Source organism: Vanacampus margaritifer, chromosome 11 (assembly GCF_051991255.1).
Source record: "Vanacampus margaritifer isolate UIUO_Vmar chromosome 11, RoL_Vmar_1.0, whole genome shotgun sequence".
NCBI classification, from domain to species: domain Eukaryota; kingdom Metazoa; phylum Chordata; class Actinopteri; order Syngnathiformes; family Syngnathidae; genus Vanacampus; species Vanacampus margaritifer.
In genome coordinates, this window is record NC_135442.1 from 20371053 (window position 1) to 20384429 (window position 13377).

Sequence of the window (13377 nt, forward strand, 5' to 3'; positions counted from 1 at the left end):
CTTTTTTCAGCACTCAGTATTTATTTCCAGCAACATATGCCAGAGCTACACAATGTCAGCTTATTGAAACAATAAAATGTATTGTTTTATTTAACAAATGAATGAATGAATAAATGAATAAATAAATCCATCCATCCATCCATCCATTTTCTTGACCGCTTTTCCTCACAAGGGGAATAAATAAATAAATAAATAAAATTCATATTCAACAAAATCGAGTTGCATGGCCCGTTCAAAAAGTTAAATGCCCACTTCTGATTTGCAGTATGGGACCCTGTGAACAGCTCATTTACTTTTAGCTTAGCTTACAGTTCATTAGGGCAGCCGGCCAATGTCCACTCTTTTTTTTTGCACCACGGAGCACTTTAATGTCTGGACATATTTTGACGGACCATTGAAACAGCGGCATAAAGACACAGAGATAAGCATCTCCCTGCTTACAGTGAAGCAGTTTAGTCAAGACAGCAACCAACACATATGTTTCTTCATATAAGCCACTGTGCAACTTCAAAATAAATAGAAGAAAAAGTAATACAGTACATGGCTAGCAATACTTTACTTAGCTTTTATTTTCAATTTAACCCTTGGAAGCAATCATCGTGGCAAATGACTTTGAATTGAGGCTGGCCTGACATATTCTTGGTGCGCCAAAGTGTGGTGACATACTTGAAATGGAGCCCAACATTCAGTTTCCAGTCCTCTTGCACACCGGCGCACCACTTATTTGCACCCCCTGTATACAGTATATGCTATGCAGTGTTATGGCTTTATGAAACACAAGAAGAGGAAAATATGTTTTTACTAGGTTGGGATTTTTAACACAGAGGATTAAGCACAGTTCACAATCAACAGTACACTGATTTTTGAAGTGAAAGGCACACATTTTGGTGAATGTCAATGCTGTCTCTAAGCCATTACAGCCCAAATGGAAACCATCCAACACAATTAAATCTTTCTTTGGTTTGGATGTAAATCATTCCCCCATCAGAGAGTCTGCTCCATGCTTTTAACTTGATCACATCGTGTTGCCGTGGCAACTTGGCCCTGCCGCTTGCAGGTATTTTGATAAGAGCATCACAGTGTCGCTTAAGTTGAAATAAGATGGCTTGCTGACAGGGCACTGTCAAATACTACAGTAACTATGCACTATTTTTCAAGTAAATCAACAAGTTTCAAGTTAAGCCCAATTTGCAGTTAGCCAAGAGAGGGGAGTAGAAATAGTCAAACCAAGGTCCATATCTCATATGTCAAAAAATGCTCTAGATTCAGCAGTTACATGCAGTGAGGCTGCTATCCATTCCCCTAAGTACTTTATATACCAATTGATGCAATTGACCGAGAAAAGCAATCGATCCCAGAGCCCATCGATTGATTGACACTCCAGTGATGACCCCATTAATGTCAGTTAGGAGGTTTTTTAAAGGGTCATTTTTGCCATAATACGTGCACACACAGTCACGTGATGTCTCCGTGAACACCGGAGACATCAACACAGACTGCACGCGCGCGCACGCACGCGCCGTCTGCAGAGGCTTGAACATCATTGCGATAACGTCATTGAGTTGCACATTAGGGAACACATTTCCTGGCGTCTTGGAGCAGCTGATTCGAGCATGGGAGTCTTATTGCTTTTTATATGAGAACACACACGCACAAAAAAAAAGTGGACATGCACCCACGCAAAGAAGCACACAGGGAGATGTTAAAAGCTGCAGAACGACACCAAGCTGATGTGCAACAAACGAGCTTCCCTCCTCACGTTGAGAACAGGCATTGAGGTCCCATATCTGGCCCAGTTTTTGGTCATGTCCTTCCCTCCCTTCACTATGCACCCCGGTCTTCCTACCTGTTTTGAAGAAAGCATCAGTGTCGGCGTCGCTGGGCGCCTCCTCGGCCGCTTCTGCGGGGTTCATGCCGGATTCCGGTTCGACACAACCCCACCGACAAATGAGTCAAAAGAAAAGAGAGACGCGGAGGTACCAGGGGGGGGGAAAATCCACTCGGTGTTAGTCCTCACATGTCCAGGGTCCACTTTAAGTGGCCTCCATCCCGCTCCCGGGTTCGCTTTCTGTCGCCTTCTGCGTTTGTTTGGAGCCTGAAGGCTGGCGGCGCTCCTCTCTATTGTTCCCCGTCCAACCTCCCCGCTGCTCCGCCAGGGTCTCTCTGCCTCCCCCCCCTCCTTCCAGCCGCCCGCCTCCTCCTTCCCTCCTTCCCTCCTTCCCTCCGTTCCCCTCCCTCCATTCAGTCCACTGACCTTTATTAGCATCATATGTGTTGGTTAGAGTTCGACAGGCAACGAAGAAGCTTCATGATGAATGAGAGTTAGACATAATGTGTGTGAGGAAAAACTTTCTTTCGTCATACTATTAATTGCAGTTGAGAGTCAATCGTTTACACTTATATGTTAGGAAAAAAAACTTGAAGTGCATTTTTACTATGTTAATGCTGAATCAATAGTTCAAACTGTTTCATCAATCATCAGATATGTATTAAGAGTTTCTTTTTATTAATTGAGTGTCAATGGTTTCAAAGAAATGATACTGCACAGTGCACACCAAAATAAGCTATTGTTGATATTACTTAAAATTACTCAGTCACACTATTGCATTCAAATGCCTTCTTTTTGTGTTAATCAGGGCCATCTGGCATACAGGGTTGATGCTTGGTGGGCCGGCAACCTGGCATCTTTTAGTGACAAAGAAGAGCGGTTTAGTTATTTCCTCTATTTTAACCCAAAAGACCAGCCCACAATTTTGAGGGAGCAACCCATTGATCCCTTTACAATATAGACAGCAAACTAAACCAACATCAATAGCAGAACTACGTTGTAGCAAGGAGCATGTGTGATTTTTTTTTTTTACTGTATTTATAACAGACCATTTAATTCTTGCAGTCAAGACCAATTAAAGGCATCATTTTCACAAAATAGCAAGCAACCAACATGGTCATGGATTCATAAAATAAAATGCACACAAATCTGAAACATTGCTCAACATATTCATAATACAAGCAAGAGCAAACCTAAGTAAAAAAGCATAGAAATGTGAAGAATTAGGAGACTTTTGTGTCTTTTTAGATATAATTTGAATGAATGGGCCATTAATCGCGGTATGCAAAACGGTGTCGACTTGGTTGTTAGCTAGCAAATGCACGATAGAAGTACACTACGAGCAAAGCAACGGCAAATAAAACGGCATTATCTAGTGAATTAAGCTCAGCAAAGTGTTACTCTTTACTGAGACTTGATCCTGCTTGTATTATGGGTGTGTTGAGCAAGGTTCTCAAAATGTGTTCCTTAGAGTCAGTAAGGCAAAAGCGAACTACACAGAGAGAGAGAGACTCAGTAGAAAACTACACTGTCAAAAAATATTGAATTCTATTTTTTTTCATTTGACAGTATGTCTCTCTCTCTCTCTCTCTCTCTCTCTCTCTCTCTCTCTCTCCTCTCTCTCTCGCTCTCTCTCTCTCTCTCTCTACCACCAATTCTCTCTCTCTCTTTCTCTCTCTCAGGTTAAAACATGACAGGCTTCTCTTTACCAATAGGGGATTTGCTGAATTTGCCAAATGTTGCAATAATTAAAAGATTTGGCTGCGTAGTATGAATGATCACTAATCACTATTGTTGGCGGTGATAGGTGGCCCCAAAATCAAATTTTGCTTAGGAACCCGTGGAGGCGTGTGCCAGCACTGATCATAGTTCATGAAATCCTGTATGCCAAACAATGACTCTTGGTTACACAGAGGGTTGCCAGCATGTATAAAGGCCCCCTTGTTAAATCATTGTTAATTATTTCTCACAATAATTAACATCATCAGGTGCAGCAAAAAATGATTTGAATCGGAAAATCACATTTGACCCCTGCTTTGTGTACCTCATCATATTTTATTATTAAATAAATTACAGAATATTTACTATAAAATAAATGTGTATCATGGTAACTTGAAAAAAAAAGAAAGAAAGAAAGAAAAAAATATTCAGTTTTAATTATTTTTAGTAAGTGAGAGTGTCCCATCACTGGAGAGCTATTTTTTTAACAGACCCGTGGGCTACTCATGTTGTCCTTGGGACTAAATAGTATCCGCTGACATTTTTTTTTTTTTTAATCTTTGGACAATGCGCATTAATCAAAACATAAAGGCATCTGTGTAAAGAGAAGCTGTATAGAAAATGAATGGATGACATTTATGCATCAGCAAACTCTACTACTGTACAAAACTGTATAAATGCTGACAGTGAATCATTTACAAAATGCATCAAAAACCTTGTTCCTCTTTTTAATCAAGAAAATGTCAATCATTCACAAATATCAAGAAAACTTGTTTATTCTTCATGTATGAATGCTGAGAGTCAATGGGTTAACACATCAGAAACCTTTCTTATTGTTGGCTTCATAGCAAGGCTCAATCACTCAAACAAATGCTAAAAACAATGCAAACAAAGTAACACTAAATAGACGGAAGTCGAGTCGAACGTCTACACGCGATTACTGTTATCATGCAGAAGTTACACAACACCCCAAGAAACCAAGATTTTTGTCTGAGGCGACAATAATAATGCTGATAAAAAGCCTACCTGGAGGATTTCACTCGCTGGCGAGGCAGAAGAAGGGGAATTTACAAATGACCCTGCCTTTGCGGGGACTCGGCTCTTTTTAGAAGGTAGCTTTCCATGCTTTTTTTTTTTTTTAATGCTAATGTTAGCTATTGGAAAATTGCGTGATAACAATAAATAGCCATCAGCTTGATAGTTCGCCTTTCCACACTGACTCACACACTACCAGCCAGGCAACACTTAAAAGTTGTGTTCTTTCTTGTTTACGAATGCTTGTGAAAGCATCGCGAGAACGGAGGGATTGGGGGAGCGCAGCCGTTTGTGTGTACAATAAAGAAGGTAAGATCACAACCACTGTCTACTGTTAACATACTTGAGAAACATTACAGTAAAGAAAAAAAATGGAAAATAGCCATTGTAAACAATGTAATTCAGTCCAACGGTGGATGCCTTGGACGTCCGGATTTCACGATAAATTGTGCTAGGCCTCATGGGAAATGTGGTTATTTCAAGGGAAATTCAAGGAAAAACAATACCGCTTTTGTCCAAAGCTGCCGCCATAATTAACGAAAGCCAAATGCTGCTTTGTTCCATTTTAAATCAATCAGCTTGTCAAAAGGTTGTAAGTACATGTTAATGCTAAAAATCCATCAGCTGAACTTTATTTAGGATTCATCAGAGGCACTTTGATGGTAAGGCAGTTTGAACACAACCACATTCCAAATTATTAGAGGGCGTGTATACTTGTACAAGCAAATGATCTCCATTGTTTTATTTTTTACTGCACCCTGCTAAAAGATTTCTTCTTTTTTTGCAGTTGAGTTGTACGTAAGTTATAGGTCACTAATGATGTAAGAAGTTTTGAAATGATTTATCTTGGCCCCATTTTTTTTAGATGACAAACCCCTGACATTTGAACAAGGTGGTGTAGACGTTTTATATCCCAAAAATAATCATTAGAACATGAATAATTTACTCATTCCTGGCTGCATTTTCAGTCTTTTTTGCAGGTCTGTGGGAACGGGGTTTATTTTTGACAATGATGTTGATTTTATGTGAATCATGGAGAGAAACAAAACAAAGGTCACTGTCATAAACGTACCCATAGATTTAATTTGACTGCAGTGAATGCAATGTTTTCAACAAGATGCCGCCCACCAGATCTGTCAGACAAAAAAGCAATGGAATCTTTTCACCTATTGTAAATGAACTCTGCAGTATTAAAGGTGATCTTGATTATGTCATGACAGAGCATTTATCAATGAACAGTAGACTCTGATGTGATTGTTCCATAATAGTTGCGTGTCCAAGGAACGACAACATTTCCATCCAGTCTGGTTAGTTTCCTGCCGTTTTACCGCATTTGCTCAGGAGTCCTTTTTAATTTGGTTTCACTCCTTTGTTTGCATTCCCTATGTCAAACGTTTTCAGCAGTACTGGAATAAGTAATCTGTACCCATTTTTGGCACCCTAAATTTATTACAGGACGCACAGTATGGAACCTTTGAAAACATACCCGACTGAAGAAGAAACATGAACGATGCCATGCAATGATTAGAATTTATCATCAGCATGTCCCACAGCTGTCTAATGAGAAATAATAGGGTCGTGTGGACACAAACAGGACATTTTGTGAAACTTCTCAAAAACACATGTAAACATCCCCTAAGACGCTGTAGCAATTAATCAACTTACAAAAACAGCAGGTCGTGATATATGGTAACATGTGAAATGTATGCGCACTATTACGTGCAGCACAACTTGAAATATGTTCCTCTTAACTGCACCTTCATGAAAAGCAAACCACCAAAGACTCCAGAGAGGTCAGCTGTTAGCCGCATCATGATTCATCTGCTCTGCATATTTTGACACGAGTAAAGACTTAAAAAAATAAAATAAAATCTACTACGTTTCCAGTCTGCCCACCGGCCGACAGTTTATCTACAAGTTTGACGCGCATTGACTGTGACATGCTGTCAAAAATGTGGTGCAGTTATGTTGACACGATGCCGCAAATCTCCAACCTTTGTTTTTATTTAGCTCCCGTGACTCCTTTGACTAAGGAACAACATCATTGTGTGGTTCCCTATCACTTTTCTTAGCACCAAAGAAAAATTTGTTTAAAATAGCAAAAGAGTGTCAAATTAGATACTGTCAAGCGTAAACCTGAACACTCATAACTACTTTCTCAGTCAAACTAGTCAAAATATGTAACAACACAAGATCACTCCACTTCTAAATAAAAACAAAATGCAAAAAGCCAATACACTGTAAAAATTATTTTTAAAAAAAGTAAAAATAAAAATCTTTCAGCCATTATGTTATCCTAACTTAAGCAATACACCACTTTTCATACTTTTCCAGTATTCGGTCAGGCAATGTGTATAAAGAATAAAAATGCAAATATGTATGGCACCTGAATTTTTTTTAAAGCCGATTATGTATCAAAATAATAACATAGCCTGGGCAGCACCATTATCCAGTCACGTGATCCCGATGGCACATCCGGTGCGTAAACAACAGCTGTGTTCGTTCATTTGAATGCGAGTTTGCTGATGTGATGTGCAAGAAAAATGCCATATTATGTCGCCAAATACTGTGCCCATTTTGATCGGCGTAATCCTCAGCATGTCATGTCCTTCCTGATGTAGAGCTAAGCACGCTCAGCTCAACAAAATGTAGCTGTCGAGCAGGTAAAAGTTGTCCACAAATGACATTGAATATTAACAAATAACAAATATTGCAGAGCAACGTATGTAAATAGTGCATAATGTGTTTTCACACATAAATACATGTTTTCACTTGTTAACGTATGTTGATAAGTTTAAAGGTGAATAACTCTTTCAGGTGAGTTATTCAGAAAAATTGTACAATTTGAATATGTGTACTTTACTTAATGCTGCTTAATGCAGAAAATTTATTTTCAAATCGCTATTGCCATCTGTGGGCAAAAAATGAAATTGCACACTCCCATCATCACATTCACAATGCACACACATGACGTCACATCTGCAGACAAAGGGTGGGATATTCTAACCCAAATCCAGTCTGAAAACTATTGGCCAGAGGCTTGCAGGAGTATCCATTGTGAACAGCTAAGGTGTTAATCTGCTAATTAGAAGATGTTGGAGTGATAAATGGTCAAATAAAAAGCCATTATTTTTTCATTTTATTCATTATAATAATTATTATTATTTTAAATAAAAATAAAAATATGTTTTAGGGCAAATTGCTACGTAGGGCAGCTTTAATGTAGTAAGTTTAAAAGACTGGATCTTGAAGCCACAAAACCATATTAAAGTGCTGCACATATTGTGCCTGAAACTTACATTTGTTAGAATATTATAGTGGAGTTAATCAATACTTTTATGAAACCCTAAATCATCGTACAAGCTAAAAAAAAAATTTTTTTTAAAGAGAGGCTTTTGAACCTTAATCTGAACAAAAGTGGTGATTTGGCAGAAGAATACGCAAGATCAATCTGCTATCTGCCAGTATGTGCCAGTTGAACAGTCACCTGTGTGGCCAGAACTTATGTTGTTATGATGGAACAATTTACATTTTTAAGTTATGGACATTTTATAACTTAGTTTCTTCTTAGTACATCATGGTGGATTTTATTTTCTTTTTTTTAAATTAATTAATCAATTTATTTATTTATTTTGTTATAGTGTATGACATTCTGAGTGTTGGAAAACTGAAGCCTAAAAATGTGGTGTTCTGACTTAAATTCACCCCTGTGTAAAATTCTATTCAAAAGTCCCCCATCCCCCTCCCCCAATAATTACGACCTAATAAATAAATTTGACTACACTTGGACCAACGAAACAACTAATATCCTGTCTCTCAAACTTTCCAACATTTTATGTTATGAAAAAGGCGTTTCAGCATTGCTTTCAGAGAGGACGTTAATTTTCCTCACAAGGGAGACAGACTAAAATTCTAAATAGGGCGCACTATTTAACGTTGATTCATTCAAGTAAGGCATTTATGAAGATACTCTCATTCTAAAAAGCAGAACACCGGTCCTCCTTTCATCTTTACGTTTCGACATACGACGCAAGACTTGACAGTCTAATTCCGTTATGAGATGCTGCTGCCATCTAGAGGGTAGAAATACACATGCCATTCAAACTGCTATGTATGTATTGTCTTGCACAATGACACGTTAACTTGATTGTCAAGCACCAATCAAAAACCCTGCAGGGCCTCATTGCATCGTGCATTTTAATCAGGAGGACGCCGGTCCCTTTTTATCATCATCAACTACAGCTTGTTGGCTGTATACAAAACCAGCAAGTTTTCTAACAGCCGAGGGGCTATTTGTGAAAACTTGTGCACTTTGTGACAAGTGTTTGCAATTTTGTATGGTGATAGGTACGGGTATAAGGTTTTCAAAACCCACCGCATACACGTTGGTGTCACTACCTGGTGGCAAATATGCACAAAATTAAATATGGCTGCCACTGAAGACCGGAATGGTGGAACTCAGCCTCTGTTAGCACTAGATTCTTGTACAAGGCCACATTTTTCTGGCTTTTGGTGTCAAGAATCCGTTTCTAAAGTCAAATTTCTGTTCCAATGACATTTTAAGGTCAAAGACTATTTTGAAGATAATACAGCCAAGAACTAATACAGAACTATGACAATAAACATTATGTTTGATTCTTAAAGGTTTAACAGCATAACAATTGATTTGTTGTAACTTTCATGCATTAGTGCAGCTCCATCTGCATCTGCACAATAAGCTACAGCGGAATCTGCTCTCCATACAGTATGAATGGGCGCTCATGGCGACGAGCATTGCATGTTGCTTGTGAAATCATGATCACACTATTTCATCCATGATTCATGTGAAATAGTAGATATGGTGGCTGGTGGTTGTTCGTGGGCTTATTTCTGTGAGTGGCAACATAGGTTGCCAGTCGGCACATAGCTTAAAGGAAAACAGTGTTTGAAGGATTGATCATAATTTATATATTTCAAATTGTAGAATGATGCAAAATTGCTCATTTTAGAATACTTTTCCTAGCTAAACAAATTCACAGTTATTCAAGGCATGTGTCTATAGCGTTTAATACTTTACCATCCATTATTTTCTTGCTAGCCGCTAAGCGATCTTTCGATGTTAGTTAAACATTAGCTGAGGTAAACATTTTTTTATGTGAAGTTGGAGGTGCAATTTTCTTCACACACACACACACACACACACACGCACACGCACACACGCACACACACACACACACACACACACACACACACAAGTAAATGAAGAAGAGTAACACCCAATCCCAATGCTTAATGTGGCATTGATGATTTATTGATGTTAAAATGCTACACAAAGCACTTTCACATGTTCGGGCTCCACACAGGAAATCGACACTGACAGAGATTATAGGGGGCCCCCTTGTGGAAGGAGGATGTCAGTTAAACACGCTCTCAAACATGATGGTGTTTATTTGTCCAACAAAGTGATCACTGAGATCTTTTTTTTTTTTTTTTTGTAAGAGGGAAGAACAGAAGACAAGTCGCGAACAACTTTGTCCTGTTGTTAGCATGTTCGACTTCACGTCATATCGCCTATGTTAGAAGACTCAGCATTATGGCACCATTTCCAGGCTGTCATAGTGTTTTGTTCTCAGTAGTGTGAGCTGCACTATTTACACATCTTTAAAAAAAAATAAAATATAGCAAAGCAAAAAGAAAAAAAATCAGACAAAGGAGCAAGTGTCGCGAAAACAGTGTATGAAACTAGTGACGCCAAATTATGTACACGCCTGTATTTGTTTTGCTTTTTTATATTTACATAACACATATTTGTCTTCACAACTTTAATAAGTCACATCAATCATATTAAATATAGCAAAAAAAACCTGTTCTGTAGAAAAAATAAGAAAAAAATAGCGGGAAGGAAATGAGTCAATCCGAATGACATAACCACGTGTGAATCACATTTTAACATAAAACATAGAGAACAATAATATTAATACCACTAGTAATGACATTATCTCAACAATTAAAATCTCTTCAGCATCTCTCCTCCGCCGCCCAACGCCACTCGTCAGCCATTCTGTAAAAAATATTCTTTTAGCTAAGAATAAGAAACATTCACAACTGTGTCCTTCCTGTAGGGATCTCCACTGAATCCTCACATTTGGTTTTGCTCATAACTGCTCATTAACTGCTCTCAAAACTCATTATAGTGATGGATGCTTTTTGCCACAAAAGTATCACTTTAAAAAGTGTGCCATTTTGAGTAGGTTCTTTGTCACTCAGATGACAAGTCAGGTGACAAGATTGATACAATCTTTTTATTTCTGTCTGTTCAGTTTCTTGTACGGTATATATATATTCAGTTCTTATGACTTGTGGCGGGTCATTTGTGTGTACTATGAACATTTGATTACATTTGCTCTAACGATCATTAAAGTGTTTATTTGTAAAATTGTATTTATATTAATTTAAATGTTTAATGTATGTTTCTCCCCATAGATATGTTTTTATTTATTTTTAAACAAATTGTTTCATTAAAAAAAATCAACAAATGCTAAATGTGACAAATGGCATGAGCTGAGGTCACGCTCGTCAGACCGCAAACTAGTTAAGACTGGCTCAACAATAATTTTTCTGGTTGCATCTAAGTGATGCATGCCACTTTGCGCCCACTTGTCAAACATCAATTCCAAACAATCGCCCAGATTTTTTTTACTCTGCTGCCACCTGCTGGCCGTTTTTGTAATAACTAGCATTGTTTGAACCGTTCTCTTCTGTTTAGAGGCTGCATTAAAGCCTTCTGTATGCTTTAGCATAAAAAATTATATTAAAAAAACATAAAATAATGTATAAATACGTTTTTGGGACACTGGTATTATTTAAAAGAGAATGTATTCATACGTTTTTGGGAGCAAATGAGTTAAGAGTCCCTGCCTGTCATTGCACTAACCATTAATTAGGTGATTTGTTCTGTGTTTTATTTTCCGTGTTAGCCAGACATTTTCATTACATACCTACAGTATGGATAAAGTGAAGCGCAATACTTCAAACAAATGTACTTTGTACACTTTCTGAACATGAGCAAGCAATATAGTGGCCCCTAAAGTTCAAAGAAAAATCCCATTGCTGGTTTGCTGGAACTTGGGAGTTCCGCAGGTCAGGGAGGCGCTGGTAAGCTGCGCGACACCATTGCATGACAAAGCAATTATTTTTCCTCTTCTGATGTATGAGTATGTTTTTCTTTATTATCTTCAGAACAATCAAGAACCCATTATTGCCACAGCCTGTGAATAAATACAGAAATTCAAAAACATCCTCTAATCAGGTCAGTTCAATCACCCCAAGGTTAATGTTGATCAACATGGTCAACAATAGTAATAATAATTAATAAAAATCATCAATAATCCATCTTGAGAAATATAAAGAGAACATGAACAATTGTATAGAAATGTTTGTGCTTGTGTGGGCGTCAGCTGAAAGTGTATGCCATTAGTCATGTCATAAATCAGTAAAAAATAAAATCAAAACAAATCAGGGTTTGTTATGACTTGACTGCAGAGCTGCGTTGAATGGCTGCTTGAAATAAAGTGCAGGATATCATCCAAGCATTTTCTTCATATTTGATACTTCCTTTCAAACATTTAATCTCATGGTTGACGAGACGACTATTCAACAAAGAAATGAAGCACTACATTCTTGTTGCATGGACAACTGTTTTGTTTGCTCACGTTTGTGCTTTTTTTTTTTTTTTGGAGCGTTGAGATGTAAAATGAAGCAAATAACCAAATTAAGTTCATGCTGGACACTTCATTAGGTACACCTGCACAACTGTGAAAATCTGCCTTCTCAAACAGAAACATGATAAATTATTATCTCCACTAATGTGATGATGTTTTATTTTATGCTTGTTAGTAAACTACTTCAACAATTGCAATGTTACTTCACATTAAATCCAGTGGTGCCCCTAGTAGAAATGTACAATTGTTTAGCAACATCCAGTGTGGTGGCGGTATCCAGCAAATACCTAACTATATCATGTCAACCATAAATGAACATCATGATCTTCAAAAGGACAGATTTTTACATTGTATTTAATTGTCCAGGTGTATCTAAGGAAGTGGCTGGCGAACGAACGTATGTTATCAACAGGAAGATCCGCTGATATTTGATGGAAGTATGGATAAAGTAAAAGTTGCATTTAGTGCTAAAGCCTCCCTCCCTTTTTCCACTTGAGTGTCTGTACATTCATGAAGCGCAGACAAACAACTCCGACGCCAAACCCGTTTGTTCATCTGCTACTCCTTCACTAAAAGAAAACCCTGAATCATCTGTCATCCTCTGTATTCATTCACATAACTCTATAACTGCATTGTTGTAAACAAAGGACTCTTATGATAATATGACTTGAAAAATAATAAAATAATACAATGGTCGCTCAACGTCCTTGGCCAAAACAAACAAACCCAAAATAAAACATGACAGCAATTATTAGTTCTGTTTGTTGTCTTATCTGTTATAAGGCTGGTCCAGTCAGTGTGTGCGCGCGTGTGTGTTCATGTCTCTGGCCATTTGCAGTGCACGGGCCAGCTGGTCAGAGGTAGAAGCCGGTAGCTGGCGGATCGGGGAGGCCAGGCAGAGTCTCCGGGCAGGGTATCTGGACAGCAGGGGGCGCTGTGCCATTCCCATTGGACATGGCTGGGTATGCTGTGGTCAGGATGCTGCCATTCTCCATCTGCACAGATCCGGAAGGAAGAACAAAAGGGTGGGAGGTGATGCAATGTGGTGGGTATGTGAAACCATGCAGTTTTGGATTGAAGCATTTTGACACGAGG

General features: G+C 38.3%; 2 protein-coding genes across 4 annotated transcripts in view; both read right to left on the reverse strand.

The window, feature by feature from the left end:
- kalrna (kalirin RhoGEF kinase a) overlaps positions 1-2162 on the reverse strand; it is a 138971-nt gene extending 136809 nt beyond the window's left edge. For all 3 annotated transcript variants that reach the window (XM_077579218.1, XM_077579217.1, XM_077579219.1), the window contains exon 1: positions 1847-2162. In XM_077579218.1, coding sequence (XP_077435344.1) covers positions 1847-1913 — 67 coding nt within the window. In that variant the 5' untranslated portion in view covers positions 1914-2162. The remainder of the gene's footprint in view (positions 1-1846) is intronic.
- Positions 2163-9850: 7688 nt separating this feature from the next.
- The window catches only part of LOC144060353 (aryl hydrocarbon receptor-like), a 49861-nt gene continuing 46334 nt past the window's right edge, over positions 9851-13377 (reverse strand). The window contains exon 11 of the mRNA XM_077579812.1: positions 9851-13277. Coding sequence (XP_077435938.1) covers positions 13137-13277 — 141 coding nt within the window. The 3' untranslated portion in view covers positions 9851-13136. The remainder of the gene's footprint in view (positions 13278-13377) is intronic.